Source organism: Urocampus carinirostris, chromosome 1 (assembly GCF_059441175.1).
Source record: "Urocampus carinirostris isolate Australia breed hairy pipefish chromosome 1, RoL_Ucar_1.0, whole genome shotgun sequence".
NCBI lineage: Eukaryota > Metazoa > Chordata > Actinopteri > Syngnathiformes > Syngnathidae > Urocampus > Urocampus carinirostris.
The window spans coordinates 35,202,478-35,227,646 of NC_142349.1; the positions used below are offsets into that span (position 1 = coordinate 35,202,478).

Here is a 25,169-nt window from a genome sequence, read left to right on the forward strand (position 1 = left end):
CTAATGTGCATCCTGGATGTGCATCAAAAAAAGGACTAATAGGATACAGGCTGAGAGAGTTTCTTCCCAGGGGCCATCACCCCCCTAAACAAGCGTACAACACTGTGAAAAAATATATATCTTGTCCATATATCATATGTATATATATATATATCTCATCTCATCAGCCGTACCGCTTATCCTCATTAGGGTCGCGGGGATATATATATATATATATATATATATATATATATATATATATTCTACCGTTATGGCTATAACCTTATCCTCCTTGTTTTATAACCTTATCTTCTCTGTTCCTTTATATTATTGTTTTTTTTTAACTCACTGTGAATGTGTGAAACTGGAGTGTCATGCCCAATTTTGTTGTCACAATATGTTAACCCATTTTGTAACAATGACAATAAAGGTATATTCTATTCTATTCTATTCTATATATATATATATATATATATATATATATATATATATTCATTTCATATTTATCGACTTACAGTAAATTCCGTACAAGAAAGGGCACCTAATTGTAAGCCACATGTCCAAATTTAAGGAAAAAACTCAAGGTAGTTCCTCTAAAAGTTGCAAAAGATTTTAAGCTGAAGGCTTAAACAGCCATCAAAATGAACTTAACCATTTCAAACATTTAAAAAAAGAATTCGCAGGCAAATGTCGTTTGTAGACTGTTTCCAAAGGTATCAATATTAATGAACTAGCTTTGCAGTTATTATTAATTAAATTGGCGTTAGAATGAACAAATGCAGGGCCATACGGCTGATCTTAAGCTCTTCCATTCCTTGCAAACATGACCCAGTTATAGAGAGGAAACCAAATATTGGGGGAGACAGAAGCTGAGCGTTGGATTGAAAGGGGATTTGTATTGTATTAAAAAGGGCAAAATTGATAAGAAATTCTTCTTTCAACTCCATTGGGTTTTGGGGTATTTGGTTCGTTTCATTTAATTTAACCAAAATAGAATTACATTTTCATTTAACATGAACCGTGGGGTGATTTAATGATAGTTCTTTTCTCTCTATTTTAGAATATCAGTTTTCACTAGGAACAACCACGCCCACATTTGAGATCCAGTTGTGCACAATAGAACATTTGTTGCTTCTTAATAATGTTTTTACATTCAGAAAAAATGTTTTATTGAGTTGGAGGGGAAGGTTCCTATTGTTCGTGTGGGTGTGTTGCAGTCATCTGTCTCCATCATGAAGACAAATGACAAAGAAGAAGCGCTGGCACCCGCAGGCCCCGTAAAGAAACGAGTGAAAAATTAAGTCAATAAAAAGAACAATAAAGAAAAAGACCTTAAGGAAGTCGAAATGAAGCACGAGAGTTTGGAGTGTGTGCGTAACCTAAAAGCACATGATGACGTCCTCGGAAGGTTACAAAGGCTTGCCGGAGGTTCAGGTGTCTCTCAAGGGACTCGTGCGGTCTTCTAAAGCTTCTGCTGCCAAACCTATTGTCTCTGCATCCTAGAAGTAGAAAAAACACATGAAGGCAAAAAACATCCTCATAGAAACTGAGAACTAGGAGAAAGTGAAGTTACCTTTAGGAAACCTCTAGATATATCCATTTGGGAGGATTACTTTTGACGTTGAGCCTTTTGGGTAGACATCGGGAGACCGGAGAGTAGTACATTACAATAATCGAGACAAGTGGCATGAACCATAATCTCAGCATCAGCCTGGGACAACATAGGGCGAATCCCTGCAGTCTTTCAAGGATGAAAAAAAGCTTTTCTAGTAATATTCTTAATGTCCAACTGAAAAAACAGATTAGGGTGACCGATTAGGGTGACAGCTATCTCGGATCATTATTTAGTTACATTTGAGGTGCTAGCTAAATGTAGTACCAAAAAAACTGAAGGATTCAACGGACGCAATATAAGCACGGGCACAGTTTCTGAGCTCTCCGATATTCTTCCAGGAGCAGTTGCGTCCTTTCCTTCCTACGTAGGCTCTATCGAATCACTCATAAATGAATTTAATGCTACCCTGACTAGTGCCCTGGATTCAGTAGCGCCCATCCGGCTTAAATCACGACCTAAAAGACGCACGCCTTGGTTTAATGATGAAACTAGATCCCTTAAACAAGAATGCAGGAAATCTGAAAGAAAATGGCACGCTACCAAGCTTGAGGTTTTCCATCAAATCTGGTGTGATAGTTTGTTGAAGTATAAAGCGGCCCCTTGCCTCTGCAAAATCAACCTACCTTTCGAAGGTGATTGCGTCACAAAAGAACAATCCCAAAGTCCTTTTCGACACTGTAGCATCGCTTGCAAGGCAACAGACTATACCAGATAGCTCCACTCATTCCGCCCACGACATAATGGTCTTCTTTACTAAGAAGATCCAAAGCATACAGGAAAAAATCGCTAAAGACAGTATTAATTCAACACATACTAAAGCACTGAAATCTATAGACGCACGACATGGTGGGTGTGCAGGGATTTTGTCCCGTTTTTATGAACTGTCACTCGATAATCTTAAACAGCTGGTGAATACGGCCAAACCGACGACTTGCCAGTTCGACCCGCTTCCAGGTTCACTTATTAAAGTTCTCTTTGGCGTTCTTGCACCTTCAGTTCTAAATATTTTAAACATATCACTCTCCTCAGGTGTAGTTCCAGCGGCTTTTAAGTCCGCCGTCATTAAACCCACACTGAAACAACCCAACCTTGATCCAGAAAACTTATGTAATTACAGACCTGTGTCAAACCTACCGTTTCTTTCTAAAATACTTGAAAAAGTAGTGGCACAGCAGCTGAATGATTTCATGTCCGAGAACAATCTCTTTGAATCAATGCAATCAGGATTCAGGGCTAACCACTCTACTGAGACAGCTCTGATTAAGGTAACCAATGATCTCCTACGGGCAATGGACTCTGGCGCATCATCACTTTTGCTGCTGCTGGACCTTAGTGCTGCATTTGACACAGTTGACCATAATATCTTGCTAGAATGGTTGGAAAAATGGATTGGTCTCTCGGGAAACGTCCTATTATGGTTCAGATCCTACCTCTCAGATAGGACACACTGCGTTAAATATGGCGAATTGACATCTGAGCCCTTTAGTGTTACCTGTGGTGTTCCGCAGGGTTCAGTGCTTGGCCCCCTTCTCTTCAGCATTTACATGCTTCCATTAGGTGTTATTATTCGCAAGTATAATATCAGTTTCCACTGCTACGCAGATGACACTCAGCTATATCTTCCGTTGGAGGAATCTGCCACACTAAATTTTGGAAATTTGGAGGCCTGCCTCACTGAGATAAAAGAGTGTATGTCATTCAATTTCCTGCGTCTTAACTCTGAAAAGACCGAAATGTTAGTTATTGGTCCATCTAAATGCCGCGACTTATTCTCAAAAACTGCTGTGAACATTGACAAATGTCACATCACACAGAGTGACTCAGTTAAAAATTTAGGTGTCATATTTGACACCGATCTGTCCTTTCAAACACATGTCAAGAAAATTAATAAAACCGCTTTCTTCCATCTTCGTAACATTGCTAAAGTTCGTTCTATACTGTCTCAGTCGGATGCGGAGATTATAATTCACGCGTTTGTTACCTCCCATCTCGATTACTGTAATGCACTACTCTCCGGTCTCCCGAAGTCCAGAATCAAGAGTCTTCAGCTGGTACAAAATGCTGCAGCTTTTAACTAGGACAAAAAAGTACGATCACATCACCCCAATTATGGCTAACCTGCATTGGCTCCCTGTTAGCCTAAGATGCGATTTTAAGGTGCTCCTATTATTATACAAAATCATACATGGACTTTCCCCCTCATATCTTTCAGATCCGATTTCCCCCTATGTCCCGGCCCGAAGCCTTTGTTCTGAGAGCGCCAGTCTCCTGGTGATCCCAAGAGCCAAGAAGTGTACCGCTGGTACGAGAGCGTTCTCCATCCGGGCACCGATGTTGTGGAATTCTCTTCCCCCTGAGATCCGATCTGCTGCCTCAGTGGACATGTTTAAGTCCAAGCTTAAAACTCACTTCTACTCTATAGCATATGAATAACCTAAACTTCTTATATGTAATAACTTGTGAAGCTCTTTGAGACTATTTGTGATTAAGGGCTATACAAATAAAAATGACTTGACTTGACCGATTCACTGAAGGCGATACTACATTTGACAAGATTCAGAGCATTGTTTAAGAACAAGTCACAACATTGAACTGGACCAATAATTAACATTTCTGTTTTTTCAGGGTTAAAACACAATAAATTAGGTGCCATCCATCTTTTAACCTCAGTAAGGCAGGTCTCCAAAACCTATGGGAGCAGTTTCCTCCGTTGGCAGATACAGTTGAGTGTCATCTGCATAGCAATGGAAACTAATATTATACTTGTGAAAAATAACACCTAGCAGAAGCATATAAATACTGAAAAAGACGGGACCAAGAACTGAACCCTGCGGAACACCACAGGTAACACCAAAAGACTCAGAGGTTATATCACCGTATCAAACACAGTGCGTCCTATCTGAGACGTATGGTCTAAACCAGGGATCTCCAAAAGTAGGGTTAAAGAAACTCTGTCAACCACTAGCACGCAGGACCAGTGTGGAGGTCCAGGGTTCAAGGCCAGCTATTGCAGCCTCTAATGTGGAGTTTGCATGTTTTTTCAGTGCTTGCGTGAGTTTCGTCCGGGCACTCTGGTTTTCTCCCACATGTCAAAAACATGCATTTCAGGTTAATTGACTGGTCCAAGTTGTCGCTAGGTGTAAATCAGCGAGTGAATGGGTTTCTTTATCTTTGTGCCCTGCGACCGGCTGGACACCAGTTCATGGTGTCCCTTACCAACTGCCCGAAGATGCCTGGGACCCTAGTGAGGATATGCGGCATTAAAAAAATGAATGGATGGATAGAAAATTACATTGATCCAGCCCTAGTGAGCTATTTTCAAAACAGGCCCACGGGGACCTCAGCTGTCTCTAGGGGCCCCCTGATCTAGAGACCAATCCACTTTCCAGACAATCTAGGAAGATATTGCTGTCTACAGTGTCAAAGACAGCGCTAAGATCCAGCAACAGCAACAGTAATGAAGCGCCGGAGTCCATTGCCAGAAGATTGTTGGTCACTTTAGGGTCAAATGTGACGACATTTTTGACTGAGTCACTTTAGTTGATATTATATTTGTCAAAGTTCCAAAGTAAGATGATAACACTCCTGAAAGACAATAGGTGCAGTTGCACTGTATATTATCAGCATTCTGGCTTGTAAAAAAACTCTCTTGTAAGAGTTTTTTGTAGTGAGGGGAGCAGACAAATTAGGGAATAGTTTAGTTGGTTGGTAATCTCATGTCTAAGGGCAATTCAGTTAATTTATAAACAAAAGAGACATGACAGTACTTCTACACCCCACCACAGATGACAATGTGTACATCCACATAGCATTGCTTCAGCACTTACAGCTAACTAAGGAATCGCATTAGTAAAAGTGGGCATTCTATCGTAGACTGACTGACGTCCATCTGGAAGTGACAAAAGCCCGTTTTTGCTGACAGATATTAAGAAACACTAGATTAAAAAAATAAAACTCTAATCAATAAGTATGACATTTGTTTTCTCCATCAGTCAATGAAACAGTTTCAAAAACTGACTATGACGAATAGATGTTGTTGTAATATTGAATTGTGTCACTCCATAGATATGGTCATGAATGTACAATTTCAGTCATTTATACCTCTTTCATTTATTACCTATTGAGTTTTAATTAGAATTTTCATTTATTCAAAATGTTATTTCCTGATTTGTTTAGTGTTTGATTTTCAGCTTCTCCATTGTATCAGTTGTTTCATTTTGTAGCTAGAAAGTAGTCGTAAATGATAGCAGTACTTATTAGAAACAAGTCAAACAAAAGAGGCGATGTGCAGTGGAAATTTCCATTACTGCTGTACATTGTTTCAGTTTCCTTTAAGTTTAGGTTTCGCTTTTCCAGACTAACTTTTCAAGATAAGATCAATATAAGAGTGCTTGTCAGCTATTTTCTTTTTTCCTTCAATTTTGTTGTGATTCATGGTCCACCTTCCCTGTACAAAATTGCCAGCCATTTTGACTTTGCAGTTGTGAATTTGCAGCCATTGTTGTTAAGTACATACCCAAGATATGCTGTAATAAAAACTTACAAATAACTGCTCATCTTAAGGCCCCAATATGTAATATTTGACTACTACATGGCACTGTGATGTCTAGTACGAGTGAGGGCCAGTGATACACTGCAGAGTGTGGCGGCAGGATGCCGGAAGAACAGGGTTGGGTAGGGTTACTTAAACTGGATTACTTTCAATTATTTTTGGATTACTCCAATACCAAATATGCTAATAAAAGACAAAAGAAACTAAATGTGAATACAATTATGACTCACAACACGTGGTAAGCTTTCTCTCATGGCTTTGATCTCTGGCAAAACTAAGATAAAATGCGACAGAAACAAAATGAAAATAAATCCAAACAGCTTGCCAACATCATTTTTGCCGTTCCATGTACTCCGTTACTCCCCAAGCCTGCACAAAATTTTGTAATTTTATTCACATTTAGTTTCTTTTGTCTTCTTTTAGCATATTTGATATTGGAGTGATCCAAAAGTAATTGAAAGTAATCCAGTTAAAGTAACCCTACCCAACCCTGCGGAAGAACATGGTGCTGATCCTAGAAGGGACTCCACGATGAAAAAGAAATACAATCTCAACCAACAACTTAAAAAATAAATAAAAAATTAACATCGGTATGATTGTTCATGTATTTTTGCCCAGTATTCAAATCAATGTTTGTTTTTGCGGATGGAAGTCCTTTTCGTACCACTTTAACCCACCTCTCATCTTATAACTTGCTCATAAAAACAAACAAGTGGACAAAGAAAAAGCCATTATTCTTTAATGTTCATTTATAGACTGATGGAGCGCCCACCTTTGTATGTTGGTCCAAAAATCATGGCACCGAGTTGATGACAAATTAAAAAAAGGCAAACTTTCAATTAATTTATTGCTTGTGCAAGTTTCCTCCCATATTTCAAAAACATGCATGTCAGGTGAATTGGCCGGTCCAAATTGTCCCTAGGTGTGAATGAGCAAGTGAGTTGTCTGTCTCTGTGTGCCCTGCGACTGGCTGGCAACCAATTCAGGGTGTCCCCTGCCCACTGCCCAAGGACAGCTGGGATGTGCTCCAGTAGCTAGGTGGCCCTATTGTTGATAAGCGGCACAGAAAATAGATGGAATAAATGACGGCCTGACGGCAGAAGGCCGCACAGCCAAGTGACTCATCCGTGAATATCGTCATAAGAAGTCATTTTATTTTCTGAGGGATGTGGTGACAACAGCCTTAGCACAAGATACATACATCTATTTTTTTTAACAAAAGCACACTGGCTAATTTTGCCTGAGGGAAAGGGGGGTCCATTTCATGGTTAATATCCATAGTAATTTTGGTTAACAAGGCATCAAGAGCATAGCTTTATTTTAAACACAAAAATGAGTGATTTGCTTACAAATCAAGAGATTCAAATGATTACATTTGGAACCTTTTCATTACAAATCATTACAATAGCTTTCTGAGATATCATCATTACATTCTCGATCCTTTTAACCTCATTCCTATGAAAAATAATTACTTGGCCATTGTGTGCGTTTGTGTGTTCAAAACAAACACCACGTAAGCGTTCAACATGTATGTTTATTTGGCAGCCTGTTTGGTCCACAACGTCCATGAATCACAAACTGTTCCCCAGACAGGCCACACATAATCAACTGGTTTATTAAAACCCCGTCCAAATTACTGCACTGATTTGAGGAGTGATTTAAAAAACAAAAACATCACTGGAAAACGATAACACATTAAGGCTTGTTCTCTTTACTACTGTCATTGAAACATTAGCTCACAATTTGAGTGTAAAAATAAATAACAGCTGCAATGAAAGGTGCTTAGTGTGTGGGTGTGCGTGCGAGTGTATAATTCAGGCTCATCAGGTTAGTAGGTCATCCATAAAACAAAAATAAGTATGTAACAGAAGTAAAAACAATCAGCATATTAGTGTTCTTTTTCGGCATCTTCCTTCTCGGAGTGATTGGCCCTACCATGATATCACTTTCTGTCACACGAGCGAAATTGAGCTCAAAAAATAAAAAACTTCTTCAAAGCGTTTGATGTTAACGGATGCTAGCGCCACCAGATTGAAATGATCACAAGCAGTTCATATGCCGATTAAGGTAAATCTGTATAATTCAAAAGCTTGTTTCTTGTTTTGACATTGGTTACCATAAAAGCATCCCTAACGATTTAATGAGATGTTCAAAGCAAAAACTACCAAGCTAAATGTTAAATAGGGGTAGCAATAATTGTGAAGATTGAGTGGTTAAACTGAACGGTAGCTTCGTAAAAAATGTAAAAGAACTGCCTCGACGCTTGTTTAGATCAGTTACAATAGTGAATTGATCATCACAACTACACAAAATATGACAATTTAGAGAAGTTTGTGTTGCTAAACATCAAGCAACAGTGGTGAAGTCGCTGCTATTTATGACCTCATCTTGGAATTGACCTGACTGACTTTGATCATTAACCAAGTCAATCAAAGTTAGTTTTGTTTTGGGTCCTTTTTTTTTTACAAAAACAAGATATGAGCTAAAAGGGGCGAGTCTATCATAGTTTCATTAAGCTCCTAATTGTGAGTAACCAATATGGAGGCTTTCAACATGGCACCTAAGAATAAAAGTCATGTCCAACTCGTGGTGCGTTCATAGAAAGCAGTGATTTTGACGTTTTCCCTGTACGCTTTAAAAATAAATTTCCTAGCATGGTAAATTATACAAAAAACAGTATCTTTGCTTTATATGTATTAACATCATGCTTGTAACTGCAAACACAGCTGTGAAAACCTATGAAACTGTTGTCTTTTTTTCCAGTGAAAATACGCTTAAACATCTGCTGCCCATCGCAATCCAGAAGTTGTTTTTTCGTATGTTTTGTTAATGCTTCAGATTCATTCAATTTAAATCAATTTTGAGGAATCAAAAATGTTCTTTGGGGGTTTTTAAAGGGTGGAGAGATTCGCGAGCAAAGTTCTACCTTCACACGCGTCAAAACATTTCAATTGTCTCCTTAATCCTTTTGATGCACAAAGACAGGCCACAGTATCGGTTTAGAAAAAGCTAAATGCTTTAAATGCTTCATTCAGGGCGTTGAGATGACAAAGCTGACGGCGGGCAGATGGAATTAAAACAAGTATGGGAAGTTGCCACATCATCAGTATAGTGAAATAAATAGTTCTCATCTTCTTGTTTGGAAGCCATTCAGCCACAGGCCTGGCCACTCGAGGAAAGGTTTGGAGGAACTTGGGGGGAGGGATTGGGTTTTGATGGCTGGGGTGTCTATGTGAAGTTCTGGAGAGGCTGGCTGACCCGCATGCAGGCCCAGTAGAACGCCCGCGCCAGGGTCACCAGCACCAAAAGCAGTAGAACGGCCCACGAGGCGTAGATGCCGGGGTAGGTCTCGGCCTTCAGCCACGTGCCGGCCTGAAGGTAGCGAAAGGACGGCATGTCAGAAAGCTAACTACCATCTTTTGAAATGTACAGTGGGACCTCTTCATATGGGCTTATTTCGTTCCAGGATTGTGTTCGTAGCTCGAATTGCCCGTAACACAAGCAGATTTTCTTGATAAGAAATAATTAAAAACTAGTTTGTCCTTTCCCGTCCTCCCAAGAGCACCAAAGTGAACCCCTAATAGCTATAAAACTTATTGACAACTAACAACACATTCAAACTGTAATTGCAATTAGATATTAGGTAAATAAAATACAAGTTTATAATAAGCACTTACCACGGAGGAAGTCAGAGTAACGGAGGTTTATGCATGGTGCGGGAAGGGATGGGGCGTTTGAGGCTGTTCGTGTCTTGGGAAGAGGAGTGACAGGGATTATATTTTACCTGCCAATTTTGACGTTTTTTTTCCTCCTTTTTCTATATCGTCCTACTGTACATCCTAAATTAAGGTTACTGTAACTTTAAATTGACGTTCACCCCAAAGATATTTACAGCACTTTTTTTTTATTGCCTGTAGTAAATTGCACGCACAAACGAGCTGATGCTGGCAGTGGGTGGTCATGAGCAGTCTCTACTGGAAGCTTCTGGGACTGCTAGTGACCTGGATTTTCCTTCGTTTAGCGAGAAAGACTTTTGTTGCAAATCAAACTCTAATATCAAAATTCTTGTTTTTAAAAGTGCTCATATACTCTGAAGAGGTACCACTGTATCAGGTGACAAGAATAGGCAAGAGGATCTTTGGTCAAAAACGGGAAGAGAAGTATGCCATTTTGTTTCAAAGCAGCATCATGACGGTAAATGGTAAATGGTCTGCATTTATATAGCGCTTTTCAGGTCAATGAAGACCTCCCAAAGCGCTTTACAATAAGCTTCACACTTACCCATTCACACACACACTCACACACCAATAGCGGTGATTTCCAGGGGTAGGATTAACTAGGAACTACTACATCAATAGTAGAAAAAATACTAAAAAAAATTACGACAAAGAAAAGAAAAAAGAATTATTACAGAAAAACAACAACAAATATAATACTGTAATACAAAAATACTACTAAAATACTACTACAGCAATACTACAAGAATGCAACTCCACCAATACCACTAAAAACCAGTATGGTAATAGTACAGATATACTACAAATATAAAATAACATTACTACAAAACTAAATTTAGTGCTTAGAAACAATGACTTAATTATTTATTATTTTGCTTTATTTGGATGAAACTAACCGATTTAAAGACAAATATGAAAAAATATATAACATGTAGATACCTGCATGTACATTCATTCATACATGCAAATGAGAAACATTAGATATTTTTTCAACCCAAGGTGGCCCGCGACTCCAAAAAGTTTGCCCACCCCTGGGTTGCAAGAAAATTCATAACTTCAAAGCAGTCACTGATGTCAGTAGACAAACAACAAAACACCAAAAACTCAAAAGACAACAAGTCCAACATTTCAATCAAAATGGGTCTATTATTAATGGAGATTTCTAGGGTTCGTTTAAAGAAAAGCTTCTAGGGAAACTACTACTATGGCAAACTGATCTTACATTTGGAGATTGTCTGTCTTGCACCATAATTTGTTGCATCAGGACTTTGAGCAAGCAAAGGGATCCTTATGGTAATTTTGTTAAGCTTGAATCCAAATTAGACTAACAAGAATTCCACTTGATGATGAAACCCAGCACAAAACAGCTGTAATAGAATTCACAGAGAATAACGGAGATAACTAAAGCATGTCTCAATGAATTGTGCAACTGGAAGCTGCATCATGACTAGTGCAAGGCCAGAATGCAAAAAAAACTTTGCGTGCACCTTTGGCGCCCTCGAGTGGCCAACAAGAACAGTGCAATTCATTATTTTCCACTTTATGAGCTTCAGTTTTGGTGGTTCAATCTCGTATAAATTCCGCCAAAACATGTTTTTCCGTGGAGGTCGAGAGACACCAAAAGTGCACAATTAGCCAAATACTTTTTAACACACATTTTACAAGGCTCATATGTCTATTTGAACAAGGGCATAAAATACCACATTTAAAAAGGTACATTAATCAATATCTCATCAGATTAAAATTTGGCCCGACTGAATCATTTTACTCACAATCAGGCCAGCAGTTGAGATGCAGAAGAGCAAGCAGAGAAGAAAACACCACATGCTCCGCCTCCTGGGGTACCGCTGACCAATAGAGGAGCTGAAAGGGTGACAATGAAGTCGAGGATGCTTACAAAAATCATTCTCCAATCATTAAGAAAAATGTGGTTGTAGCACGAGATGATCATAATAATAATAATAATAACAATAATAATTTCCTTGTATTGTCATTCTGAGTAACAATGTACACAGAACGAAATGTCGATTGCACCTGACCCGTTGTAGTGAGCCGATGCAGCCGCAGCCAACAGAGGGCGCCGCCGACCACTTTTTAAGTCTTAGGAATGACTCGGAAGGAATCATATCTGCAAAACATTTATTTGGACAAAACCCAAACCATATTGAAGTATTTTCATCAGGGCTGAGAAGGGTGGAGTCAACTGAACTGGGAAATTCAGTATAACAAAAGATTCCCTTCACTGGGATGTTGACGAAAGACATTTACTATGTTATAGTTTAGTCAAAGTTGAAGCTCGGTGAAAAGCTGCTTCAACATTAGTTAATGCTTTAAAGCTATTTCAACTATTGATTTCAAGTATTTTTTCCCTGCTCGTTTTAAAGCTACGTCTTTTGACAGAAATACTTAAAAAAATACAAATATTAGAAAAAAAAAAAAAGAAAATACTGTAAATTAGACAAACTCCCTGACTGAATACAAAATAGTTAAAGGAGCAAACATACAAATTTGAACGAAAAAAAAACATTCCTATTAAAACAAACTTACTTTAATATAAAGTACATTGAAATCAGGCAAAACCACCAAAATAATGAACAAAGAAAATTATATATACATATTAAGGGCAGCACGGCGGTGCAGTGATTAGAGCGTGTGTAGCACAGTTCTGGAGGTCATGAGATCGAACCTCCTGTGTGGAGTTTGCATGTTCTCCCCATGCTTGCATGGGTTTCGTCTGGGCACTCCGGTTTCCTCCCACATTCAAAAAACATGCATGTCAGGTTAATTGGCCGGTCCAAATTGTCACGAGGTGTGAATGAGCGAGTGAGTGCTCTGTCCCTGTGTGACTTGGCAACCAGTTCAGGGTGACCCCTACCCACTGCCCGAAGACAGCTGAGATGGGCTCCAGCACCCCCGCGACCCTACTGAGGATAAGCGGTGCAGATAATGGATGGATGGATATCATATATTCGGAATATACAGTAAAGAAAACGTGAACATATTTTGAGACCTTTAAAAGTCTCAGAAAATACAATCCTGAAGTAAATTAAACAATAATAAATAATTTAAACAATAAACAAAATTGAAGAACTGCCAATAGCTATTACTAGTGAAAATCTTAGAGCCTTTATAAATTGTATGAAATACAATCACATGATAAAATTGAAATACCTACAATTTCCCCCCCAAAAAATATTGGACTAAGTATATTAAATACACAGAATAATACAAGATTAAAATCAAAAGAAACAGAAAAATAAGTAATGTGTTAACTACTTACACTTTCCTGCAATGCGGGCATCGAGCCAGTGTGCGATCTGTGAACTCGGTCCACTGCAAGCGCAAAATATTCCCATCGTTAGTATGTTTTTTCATATGTGCTTAAGCATCAACTAAATTCTTTTAAATTATTATAAAGACACAATGGGCACATGTCATGTTCAGCCCCCTTTAGAGTCAGTAATATCGACCAGTTTACATAAAAACGGAGGCACGTAGTGGAATTTCGTACAAGCAAGAGCAAAATGTTCATCAATGTCTGATATCATGTAAGTTGGCAAATTATGTCGCAAAAAAAAAAAAACCTTTTTCATTTCGCTACCTCGCGCAGCAGCTTGGTGGCTGTTAAATTAGGAACGGTTGAGACACTCAGACAATTAATTGCCGAATAAATGAGAGGGTATAACGTCGCTAAGCCAACTTTCAGCGGCTGAAAAAAAAATGATGAAAGGGGAGTGTGATGAGGAAGTACTGTTCGCTGGTCAGCAGATGGAACAGGAACACGCAAACATTCTTTTTCTTCTTTTGGATGTGCACCAAAGACAAGAAAAAGAACTACAACCAAGATTCAAATTTGTGTTGCCAAAACGCAAGGGCCTGCTCTTCATTAGTTCCATCATTGGTGGAGGATGTTTACAATATAATTTTATTAGTAACGCAAATATTGCAGACTTAAGAGCAATTAGAAAAACAGGCAGGGTCAGGTGATCCCACATGCCATGGTCATGAGCCTCTTGAGTTGGTTCAGTGGCGTTATTAAAGGGATAGGATGAAAAACTAAAATTGAATGGCTAGAATTCCACAGATAAAAATAAAACATGCCCTTTAACCTAGCCTTCTGCTTTAAATATTGTGACAGAGCGATAAAGTTTGGCAATTTTAGCTATATCCATATAAAACGATACAAAAGTTTCCATAAATGCTGTATAGATTGATATCACATTGCATTTGACTGTTAATATAACTACATATGATACTACCAACCCTAAGTACTGGTGTCAACCACCTTCAGTAATAATAATAAAAAAGTAGTAAGAGTAATGATACCATGAAAAGACAGATGAAACACAAAAAGATTCCAAAGTATTTCTAAAAATCATTTCTAATTTGTACTTAAAGGTGGGGTGCATGCTGGTACTTGTGTTTATTTGTTAGTGTAGCCTGAAAATGGTGAAAGTAAGACTAGGCCTTCTTCGAATACAGTTCAAACTACAACTGAAATGCCACAAAAGATAAAAGAAGAGTTTATTCAAGTGGGTTTAAAAAATGCACATACTTGCATGTGAATCATGAATGCTCCGAAAGAGGCAGTGAGTAAGAAAATTCTAAATTCCATACAACTCCTTTATGTTTAGTGGCCAATGAAAATGGAAAAATAATTAAATAAATCATAAAAAGTCAACAAAGCAAAGGAAATTACCTGCAGCATAACAATTTTTTGAAATAAATTCATATAAACGGGCAGAGAGTGGACAGCTGGCATACCAGGAAGGTGTTACTGCAATGTCCACATGAAACTCGGGCCCCGGTCGGTTGGGGGTCTGGACTGGCTGGACCGGGATGAACGGGACCCAGGTTGATTATCCGTTTACTGCAAACAGCATACACACAACAATAACAAGGACCAAAGCATAATATATTACTCATCACTAGTGCTCAAGTGTGCAAGTACCAGTATGGCCTTGGGCAAGCGATCCGCTGGGAAGTGACTTTGCAGATGAGCAGGCAGTTGCAGGGACAGCGCACATATTTCTTCCCTGCTGGAGCGTTCTTGATAGGCTGCACCAAAAAGATAATGATGACATGGACGTCACAATCATTCTTTTGATCAGAGTAAAAAAGAGCTGGAGAGGAAATTACTGATTCATGATTCAACTTACCGAATTTTCCGCACTATAAGGCGCACCGTGTTATAAGGCGCACCTTCAATGATTTATATATTTTTAAACTTTTTCCATACATAAGGCGCACCCCATTATAAGGCGCACCCCATTATAAGGCGCTATAAGTGCATGCTGGTTTAAGATCAGGTAATTGTGCAATTTTGTAATTGTAATCCTGTGCAGTCCTTCGAGACATTTTTGTGATTAAGGGCGTCATAAATAAATGTGACTTAACTTGACTTGGCTACAGTAGAGGATGTAGTTACGTTATGCAACAATTAGATGGTGCCGCGCTAAAGGGAATGTCAACAAAACAGTCAGATAGGTTAGTCAAACTTTATTAATAGATAACAAACAAGCTTTCCACAACTCCATTCACTCCCAAAATGAATAAACAGCCGTTTTATTATTTTCTCTGAGGTAAAGCATTTTCGTGACACATCTTTAACATCTTTGAACAACAGCAAGGCATAACATTTTACTTTTCCTCCATTTAGTCAACACGCAAAAAAACGCCTGATACTGTTATGGTAAATTAAACATTAGTGCAATCGCAATATAGTGACACTCGTAATGGGCAAAAACAACAAGTGCAAAACAATAACAGTAAAGCAATAACATAATAACTGTAAAATGTAAAACGTTGTAGTGGGTTTTACATAATTCACCCATGGAACCATTGTTCAGTTAGCGAGTTCCTAGGGGGACTCTTAATTCTGCCGGCTCGAGCCACTCTCGTGTTTTGGTTTGTTTTGTAAGTTTTGATTGAAAGTCATTAAAGCAGCTTTCGTTGGCACCTTTGTTTGACACTCCGCCTACGACTCCCTTCTCTGCCCGCTACAACGTAAACACACACCAAGTAGGACCACCTCTGAATTCTTTAATGTTAAGTTCCCTTGCCAGTGCTGTTGCCTTCATTCGAATAGTTATTGTACTGACACTTCTACACTGTTCAAGTGTGTCCTCTAACCAGGGATCAGAATGGAGATTTTCATTTTCAGCTGAAATAGCCAGGGTCCAGGGCGGAGCCCGGTGGGGGGCTTCGCCCCCCTGAAGTCAACAGCATTTATCTTATTTGCTATGTGAAAATTGCACTAGAATGAATTAAATCCAACAAAACAGAAACCATGTATTATATATATATATATATATATATATATATATATATATATATATATATAAATTAAAAAATAATAATATATTGACATTAAAAGCATTTGTAATATTGAACATGATCATGATGATACAAAATCTATTTTAATCATGTTTATAACAAATTTTAAATTTTGTTTATCCTGTTCTAAATATTGTATAAACACAAAAGATAAAATCATTTCATAAATAAATAGATTTATAAATACCTCAGATTGGGATTTTCTGTCACACAGGGGAACCAGTGGTTGACTGCTGCTAGTATTTGAAGTGGAAGGATTTGAAACGGCCAATAATGTTGAACCGGTGGCTGCCGATTTTAAATGCGGATCCGAGTGCATAATTTGATCGCCGGCAAGCTATTTTTGCTTTGTGCTTATTCATTTTAGCATGATCGATCAGTGCCACACAACCTCGCGTACCATAATTGATCAGATCGACACAGTATAGACGCTTTGCTTTCCCTGGAACATCACACTTTGCGATGAACTGGCTCAAAGTTTCTGTAACTTCCTCGATCTTTGCGCCGATTTTAACGTTTACTGTGACAGTCTTCTCCAGCCATGACCACTTAAATTTATTCTTGATTCCTTTATCAATCTCGGAGACAAAAGCCTCGTCTTCTTTTCTTAGTATTTTCATATTTACTTTTTCAAACACTCATTTCACCGTTTGAAAAGACCGGAAGGAGCGCCATGTTTGAGAAAGCCAATGCTCTGAACAAAAGCTCCGCTGATTGGTTATCAGCGAACCTATCGACCAATGGTCTAAATGCTAACTTGGGGTGATGAAACAGTCACGTTGCATACCTCACCCCCCCAAAATATTTTCTCATCGAATTTAGACGATTTACGGGAATGACCTTTGGGGTTCAAAAATAGCGGAAATCCGCGGATCCGCGGAAAATTCTGATCCCTGTCTAACTGTGGCCATCTCGCTTTTATTGCCACGGAAACTTTGTTTATTCTTCCTTACTTGGCCATTGATTCATTATTGTTGAACTCTCTCACTGCTGCTCTATTCCCGTGTTCTACTGCGTGACTGATCGCCTTGAGTTTAAACTCTACGTTGTAAGCGTGTCTCTTAATATGAGCCATTTCAGGGTCTTTATACAAACGCACAAATAAAAGAGAATCGTTGTTTAACATTTCCCAGTATGCACAGCGCACTTCATCTACGCGAAAAATGGAGTCGGGGGTTGCTTACCGCAAGTTGCGAGACCTTGTAATTTAATATTGATCCATATATAAAGCGCACCGGATTATAGGGCGCATAGTCAGGTTTAAAAAAACAAAAAACAAAAAAAAAACAGATTTTATGTGTGCCTTATAGTGCGGAAAATACGGTACTTAGCATTTTAGTTTGGGGACCCAATCCCGGTAATTAAAAATGTTACATCGACATTATCAAGAAACAGGATGCATTTGAGGGTGCAAAAACATGTTTTTGGATCCCTTAACCACTAGAGTCGTAGGGGCACGATTTCCTGTGGTGTGCCTTGGGAATGTACAGCCAGGTGGCACCAATCCCTCTCCAGGCCAACAAATTGCACAATGGTTGATCAGTCGAAAATATCCCTGACCACGACGATGTAACCACATCTCGACCCACAAGACACCTCCAGACTATTCCAGTAACAACATCAACATCCCTTGCACGGACGTTTTACAAAAAATACGGTAATCCTTGTTGCGAGTTGCCTACTGAGACGTAAGTTAAGAATTGCTGTTTTGCACTGTTACCAAATATCTAGAGGTATAGTTAGAAAGCAACTCGCTCTGCAAAGAGGAAGTGTCCTGCATATGACTCAAACGTAATCTTTTTTTTTTCTTTTTTTCTAAAGTATAAGCAAATCGCTGAAGCATGCTTCGTTCCTTTATTTTACCTTCTTTAAGACCTCAAAAACAGCATTTGTTCATCCATTAACATTGCATCTTAACACTTTAGATTGTAAAAGAGTAGAAAAAAACCCTGCTGGAGGAACAACCGATATTCCCAAATTTGGAAAGAATCTTAAAATTCACCATTGTGATTTCATTCATAAATGTTTTCTTTTGTTTCAATACAAAAAACATTAGTTTTATATTATGGAGAACAACAGAAGTTGGCAAATGTCTACCTCTGAAAAGCTGAAATTGAAATAAATCAGTTGTTGCCTCTTTGATGCATTTTTACGATTTATTCACGTGGAAAATGAACTATTTAAACACTCCAAAGTCTAGGGTAGTAAACATGCTCCGTTAATTCTTCGTTGTATTTTTTCGTACCTAGAACAACAAATACTTGAACAATGTGATCATGTGAGCAGCTTTTAAACAACAGAAAGTCGAGGCACTTGGATATGTACAAAAGATAACAAGCTAGTCAATTCATTTAACCTGCAAGATTGTACGTGTTGCACAACTTTCACAACCGACCTCTACCAAGGCAAAACAATGCTACTGTATTAGTGGCCAGAGCCGTTTTCTTTTAATCATTTTTAGACAAACTACATCAAACAATTACACTTGAGGCTTAACGATGGCAACAGTCTGAGCCTGGATGGATTACTTGACTTTACGTTATCCTCAAATAAGACGCATTAGCCTTGGTGGAGTTTGGAACATACCGTGGCCTCATTGCACACGCCGCACTTGACCACGTGCTGGTGGATTTTTCCCTCCACAGAGATGAGACTCTGGCACACACGGCAGCTGATGACGGGCGCGCTGCCACTCTCGGGCGATGTCAGGGGCGAGTATGGAGGAGGGTCCTCACCCAGGAGCACAGACGGCTGCGTGGGGCTAGGGAAAGGTGGAAAGCCTGAATAGAGAAAACAGATTACCATATTTACTTGTGTATAATGCACCTTTTTCTTTTAACTTGAAAAAGAACGTCTGGGTGTACGTTACACATGAAGCTTTTCTGTATTTGTGTAATGATTGAAAAATATCATTGACCACAACTACAAAACATTGGATGCAATGGGTATCAAACCCATGTCACGGCAGTGAGAGCGCTGAATCTTGATTACAGGACAACTGGTGACACAGATCAGTGGCTCTCAACTGGTCTGACTTGAGGACCAGCAACCCAAATAAAGAAAAAAATGAAACCCAAATCAAGAAAAAAATCCTCTTCTCAAATCTATTGAATGAAAGGATTTGTTAAGTTTAAAGCGGAGATAGTAGAATATGTTCAACTTTTTTTCTAATTCTAAAACAACCAGCATAGCAAATAAGGAATATTAATAATACCTGTACCAAGAATACATTTCTAAAATAGAGTTAACAGCCTTTTGAGCTAATTCATAACAAAAAAAGTAGCTCTCCGCTTCTAAAAAGCTGGTAAAGACTTATCTATCATAATAAACCTTGATTGCATTCACATAAAAGTAATATTTCTAAAATAATATATTTGCTCATAATACCAAAACTAGTGTAAAATTCAGACTATAAGACGCGACTTATTTCCCAAACTTTAAACCCAGTGGATTATGCAATGATGCGGCTAATTTAGGCATTTTTTCTAACGGCCGCCATAGCAATAAGAGTGAGACAGGTGGAAAACACGCATTTGTGTACGGTCTTTCTTTGAAAATGTCTTATGTTTCAATGTGGGCGCAAGCAGCTTATAGTAAGGTGCAACTTATGTATGTACAAAATGTTATTTCCTTAAAAAATGTACTGGGTGCCATTTATAATCAGGTGCGCTCTATAGTCCAGATTTTACAGTACTTCTTGTTTATTTCAAACTTTATTCTGATAAAGAATTCCTGAACAAAGGGTGGTAAACAGAAGCGACAAACAAGGGTTTGTACAACAGGACTAGAAACGAAAAAAAAAATCACAGTTCCCATGACAAGTGACCCCTTTATGATTATCAAGCTAATAAGATTTGGTCTCGAGTTCTGCTTGCTGAAAGCAGCTTTCGCGAGGAAAACACTCGTGGAATGCATGCAAGAGCAATCAAATTTATCAGGCTGCACATGCTTAATATTTCTTTATCAATTAGCTTTGGAAAAAAAATAAGAAAATATTTTTGAAAATATGAAAACATTTTGACAGCAAGTTGTTTTCTGCTTTTACTCGGGCTTTGCAGACATATGATTTTTAAATGTTGAGTAAATCCTGCATATATTTCTGGATCTGAACAATACGTGTGTAAATATTTGAGACATATCTCTTCCTATGTAGGTGTTGGGTAAAATAATGGTAGTATCTAGCATAGATTTTCAGTTACAGGAAGTTCTTCCCATTACAATTCAATACTGGAAAACACTACCTTAATTTTTTTGCATGGCCCATAATAAATAAATCTATAATTGATACATAATCGTTTGACTAATACACATTTACTAGTGCCCTGTTTAGGTGTAGCATGCATTTTCCTCTTGGGAGCGGCCTGTAGGAGGTGATAAGAATTCATAAGACTATGCCATACAAACTAATGCCAGCTGCCGTTACTCCCCAGGGGAGAAGAAATGCGACGGCAAAGCGAAGCCACTCAAAAAGGGTCATTCATTTATTAGAGCATGCATCAAAACAAGGCCTTGAGGGTCCCTTTGTCCAAATCTTCAATATTTGATAAGGAGGAAGACATTGCAAATGCATTCCAAAAAAAATCGGATTCATCGGCTGAATGTAAAAAGGATCAACAGAGTCAAAGATTATTCAAATACAGGATTCGTTAAGCTTTTTCATGGCCAAATTCAAGCACCTAACCTCCAGTGTGGGTCTCGTTTGTCAGCAGATTTGTTGGGAAACATTGCAACCATTTCAAGCATTTACAAGTACTGAACTCCAAATCCAAGCACTGTTCAATCTTTGAAAAAACAACATAAATATTCAAGCATTTTCAAGTATTTTAAGCACCCATACGAAGCCTGAAAAAGAATTGTTAGTTTTGGCCCTAAATAATACAGACTGTCCCTTTAATACAGTTAGGACAAAACAGTGACACTTAGTATTTAACAAGTTATTGTTTTGGGTTTTTAAGTTGGATTCAATTGTGTAAATGTTCATCCTAATAAATGAGAAGTTGACTTTTGAAAGTATCTCCTCCCTCATCGGCTTTCAATTGGATACCACATCGCTAAGCCCGCCTTCTAATCGCCTTCTGATTGGCTGCGTACGTGTTCGTCAGAACAGGTGTTTCTTGCTTTGGCTAACCAGTGAACCAGCACAATTCGCTTGATTGTGTCCGAGTAAAACAATAAAGCATTTACGACTAGAAAAATATATACTTTGAATTAATCACAGCATAATCTTGTTAATAATACAATACATCATTAGGAAGCATTTTGGCCTGGTAGCAATAGCTCGTGAGCTGTCACAACAGTTATTAGCTTTAGTGACGCGTTCAGGTCCTTAGAGGAAAAACAAAGTCAAAATAACGTTTTACATATTGAGAAAATCTGAAAACCCGACGTTAACATTCAGTTATCAAAGAGTGGGCAAGGCCAGTTCGCCGTCACAGTAACAGACTCCAGAAAGCGGTTAGCAGTGGGCTAGTAGGGGCGGAGGACCGCGACCGCGAAGGCGGCGCCGAGGCGGCTACTCACTCTGCGGTTTGCTGGCCACTCCGTAGGGCGCCAAGCCGGGCGACAGGCCGCCGTTGCCGCTTCCGAGGGCGCCATCCCCGAGGTCGGACAGAAGCGGGGACCTCTCGCCGTCCGCCATGCCGAGAGCGAGCGGGAGGGAGTGAGGGAAGGTGGGGAGAACGAAGAAGAGAGAGTCGCCTGATTTCACGAGAGCGTTGTACTGTATTGTTGTGTCAGGAGCCCGGGCGTCACGTGACCAAGGGACCGCTGCTGCGGCGACAACGCGTGCGCATGCGCGCAACAGCGAAAACTCCTTTAAAAATAATTGTATTTACATTCACATACAAATTCAATGCATTATTGTGTTATCATTTTATAGCACAAACAAAGAAAATTATACGAGAAAATGATAACAACGGATAATGTCCATCCATTATGTTCCGCCCTGCTTATACTCACTAGGGTCGCGGGGGTGCTGCAGCCCATCCCAGCTGCTCTCGGGCAGTGGGCAGGGGACACCCTGAACTGGTTGCCCGTCGGTTTGCAGGGCACATGGAGACAAACAACTTACTCGCTCATTCACACCTCAACTACCCATTAACCAGACATGCATATTTTTGGAATGTTGGAGGATACTGAAGTGCCTAGAGGAAACCCACACAGGCACGGGGAGAACATGCAAACTCCTCATGGGGAGGCTTCTGTAGCTGGAATTGAACCCTGGACCTTTGCACTAACCAGTCAGCCGCCCTGCTGCCCAACAAGAGATAATGAATAAATAAAATAAACAAAATAACAAACAAATAAAATATCCCAAGTAGAAAAATGAGTTACCGTCATTTCCGGACTAAATGACACACCTAAAAAACCCAAAACTAGCCAGTATTTAAAGGTGTGCCTTATATTCCAGTGCCTTGTATTCCATGTTTCGAAGTATAAGGTGAAAATACTTACAATACAGATGTGTGCGTCGCTACACGAGGTATACAGTGTGACCTAATTTGTGCAAAGATTAATAAATCGTAAAAAAAAATCGCTCACCAAAATCGCAAAACATTGTATGCAACAAAAATAACATAGATCACGTCAGTGAGAGCATTGAAAACTTAAACAGTCGACCACTACTGGGACAGACGACATACGAAAAGGCATAAGGTTGTATCTCATCATCAGACTATTTTTACAGGGCCAGAAACGAACATTAAAGAATGGAGAAAACAAAATGGCGTCCTGAAAGATATAAATAACTGTAAAGAGTTGTTCGCTCGTCATGCTTGTTTGCGTTTATTCATATCTTTATGATTTCTCCTTTCTCAAACATTTATTTCTGGCACCATGAATAAAAAAAATGTCTGATAATGAAATATATACCATTTCAAATGCTTTGTTACTAGATGTTTAGTGGGTAGGTTTGGTGCTCTCACCGCCGTGACCCCCGATTCCATTCCCGTTGCATACAACGATTTGCCGTTATAGTCAGTGACATTTTTCGACCGATCTATCAATGTACTAAAATATAGTAGCTCCTTCTGTATTTTTAAATTCATGCACCTCATAGTCCAAAGCGCCTTAAAAATTAAAAAATATGACAAAAGACTATATTTTGGGGGTCGCTCCTTTTAATCCGATGCGCCTTATTGTGTGGAGAACGCAGTATAAAGATTCCAAGATATTTTAGTTTTAATTGTCTTCTGGTTGCGGGAGAGCTTAATAGATAGATTTAATGGCGATAATTATTATTAATCATATTTCTTGTGTTTTTTTAGGAATCCTATATTTCACTTTATATCTGTTGCGTGCAAAAAACAAAGCTTCACGATGATGCAGGTATTTTTGTCATTCTGTATTTGTTGTGATTTGTTGAAAAGTAAATATTTCTACTTGGCTTTTTGTTTTTCAGACATATGTGTTGTTTAGCTCTAAAGGGACAGTGTGATATGAAGTGCCTCTTTAGTGGTACAAAAAATGGATTCAGTAAAAAAAAAGGTTTGAATACTATGCAAAAATACATAACTATCATAACAATGTTAATTTCTATAAAAGGTCAGGTCTACAAAATTGTATTTCTTGTGCATGTTCCTATTTGGAAGTCGCCACCATGTTTTCTGGCATCTTGCTGCTACGCTATGCCCATTGGCACTGGTTCTCCTTTGCTATACAAATAAAAATGGCTTGACTTTATTAGTAAACTTGCAGGTGGGAATATAAAATTGAACTACAATGATTATGAGCAGCGAGGCTTTTAACTAAGACAAGAAAGTTTGATCACATTACCCCGAAGTTGGCTAACCTGCATTGGCTCCCTGTTTGCTTAAGATGTGATTTTAAGGTTCTGTTGGTGGTTAACAAAATCATGCAAGGACTTGCTCCCTCACATCTTTCAGATTTAATTTCCCCCTATGTTCCGGTCTGGAGCCTTTGCTCTGAAAATGCAAGTCTACTAGTGATCCCAAGAGCCAAGAAGAGATCCGCAGGTTCGAGAGTGTTCTCCATTCGGGCCCCGGTGCTGTGGAATGCTCTTCCCCCTGAGATTCGATCTGCAACCTAGGTGGAAATGTTTAAATCTAAGCTTAAACCACACTTCTATTCTATAGCATATGAAAAACCTATATTTTATGTTGACAATATCTGTTTATTATTTGGCCTCATGTAGGTTTTAGATATGGGGATGGTGTCATAAAGGAGGAAGTTGGAGAAAACCAGGAAAAGGTGGGAGTGGAGGATGCTATAGTATACATGTTACACCCATCCCTCTCTCACCTGGATAGGGCTAAGGGGGCTGTGAGGATTACATTTTTGGACTTCTCCAGTGCCTTCAATACCATACAGCCTCTGCTACTGAGTAGGAAACTGACAGAGATGGGAGTTAGCTCACACTTTGTAGAATGGATTGCTGACTACCTGACACGCAGACCCCAGTATGTGAAACAGGGGGGCTGTACATCGGACACTGTGGTTAGCAGCACAGGATCTCCGCAGGGGACCGTGCTCTCTCCGTTCCTATTCACTCTGTATACATCGGACTTTAAGTAAAACTCTGAGTCCTGCCATGTGCAAAAGTTTGCCGACGACACTGCGATTGTGGGATGTATCAGAAATGGGCAGGAGGAGGAGTACAGGAAATTGATTCAGGACTTTGTCCGATGGAGCGACGCAAACCACCTGCACCTGAACACCACCAAGACCAGGGAGATGGTGGTGGACTTCAGGAGAACCATAACTCACCCGGTTCCTGTAACCATCAAAGGAGAATGTGTAGAATTTGTCCAGACCTACAAATACCTGGGTGTGCAGCTGGACAACAAACTGGACTGGACTGCCAACACAGAAGCTCTATGTAGGAAAGGGCAAAGCCGACTTTACTTCCTCAGAAGGCTGGCCTCCTTCAAAATCTGCAAAAAGCTCCTTAACATATTCTATGAGACAGTTGTGGCAAGCGCACTCTTCTATG

The 25,169-nt window shown here is 39.2% G+C and overlaps 1 protein-coding gene across 1 annotated transcript; it reads right to left on the minus strand.

Moving 5' to 3' along the window:
* Positions 1 to 7,447: 7,447 nt before the first annotated feature.
* pip4p1a (phosphatidylinositol-4,5-bisphosphate 4-phosphatase 1a) lies at positions 7,448 to 21,989 on the minus strand. Its single transcript, XM_088336667.1, has 7 exons — positions 21,740 to 21,989; positions 18,806 to 18,999; positions 14,835 to 14,941; positions 14,648 to 14,753; positions 13,164 to 13,216; positions 11,656 to 11,746; positions 7,448 to 9,518 (listed from the first exon to the last, which is right to left on the minus strand). The coding sequence occupies exons 1-7, from the start codon at positions 21,855 to 21,857 to the stop codon at positions 9,375 to 9,377; spliced, it is 813 nt and encodes a 270-aa protein (XP_088192793.1). The 5' UTR covers positions 21,858 to 21,989; the 3' UTR covers positions 7,448 to 9,374.
* Positions 21,990 to 25,169: the final 3,180 nt, after the last annotated feature.

Coding starts and splice junctions, on each gene's coding strand:
- pip4p1a (XM_088336667.1), bottom strand. CDS start 21,857: ATGGCGGACGGCGAGAGGTCCCCGCTTCTGTCCGACCTCGGGGATGGC. Junction 14,754..14,834: donor GCTTGCCCAAGGCCATACTG/GTACTTGCACAC, acceptor TGCTGTTTGCAG/TAAACGGATAATCAACCTGG. Junction 13,217..14,647: donor ATTGCAGTAACACCTTCCTG/GTATGCCAGCTG, acceptor TTGCGCTTGCAG/TGGACCGAGTTCACAGATCG.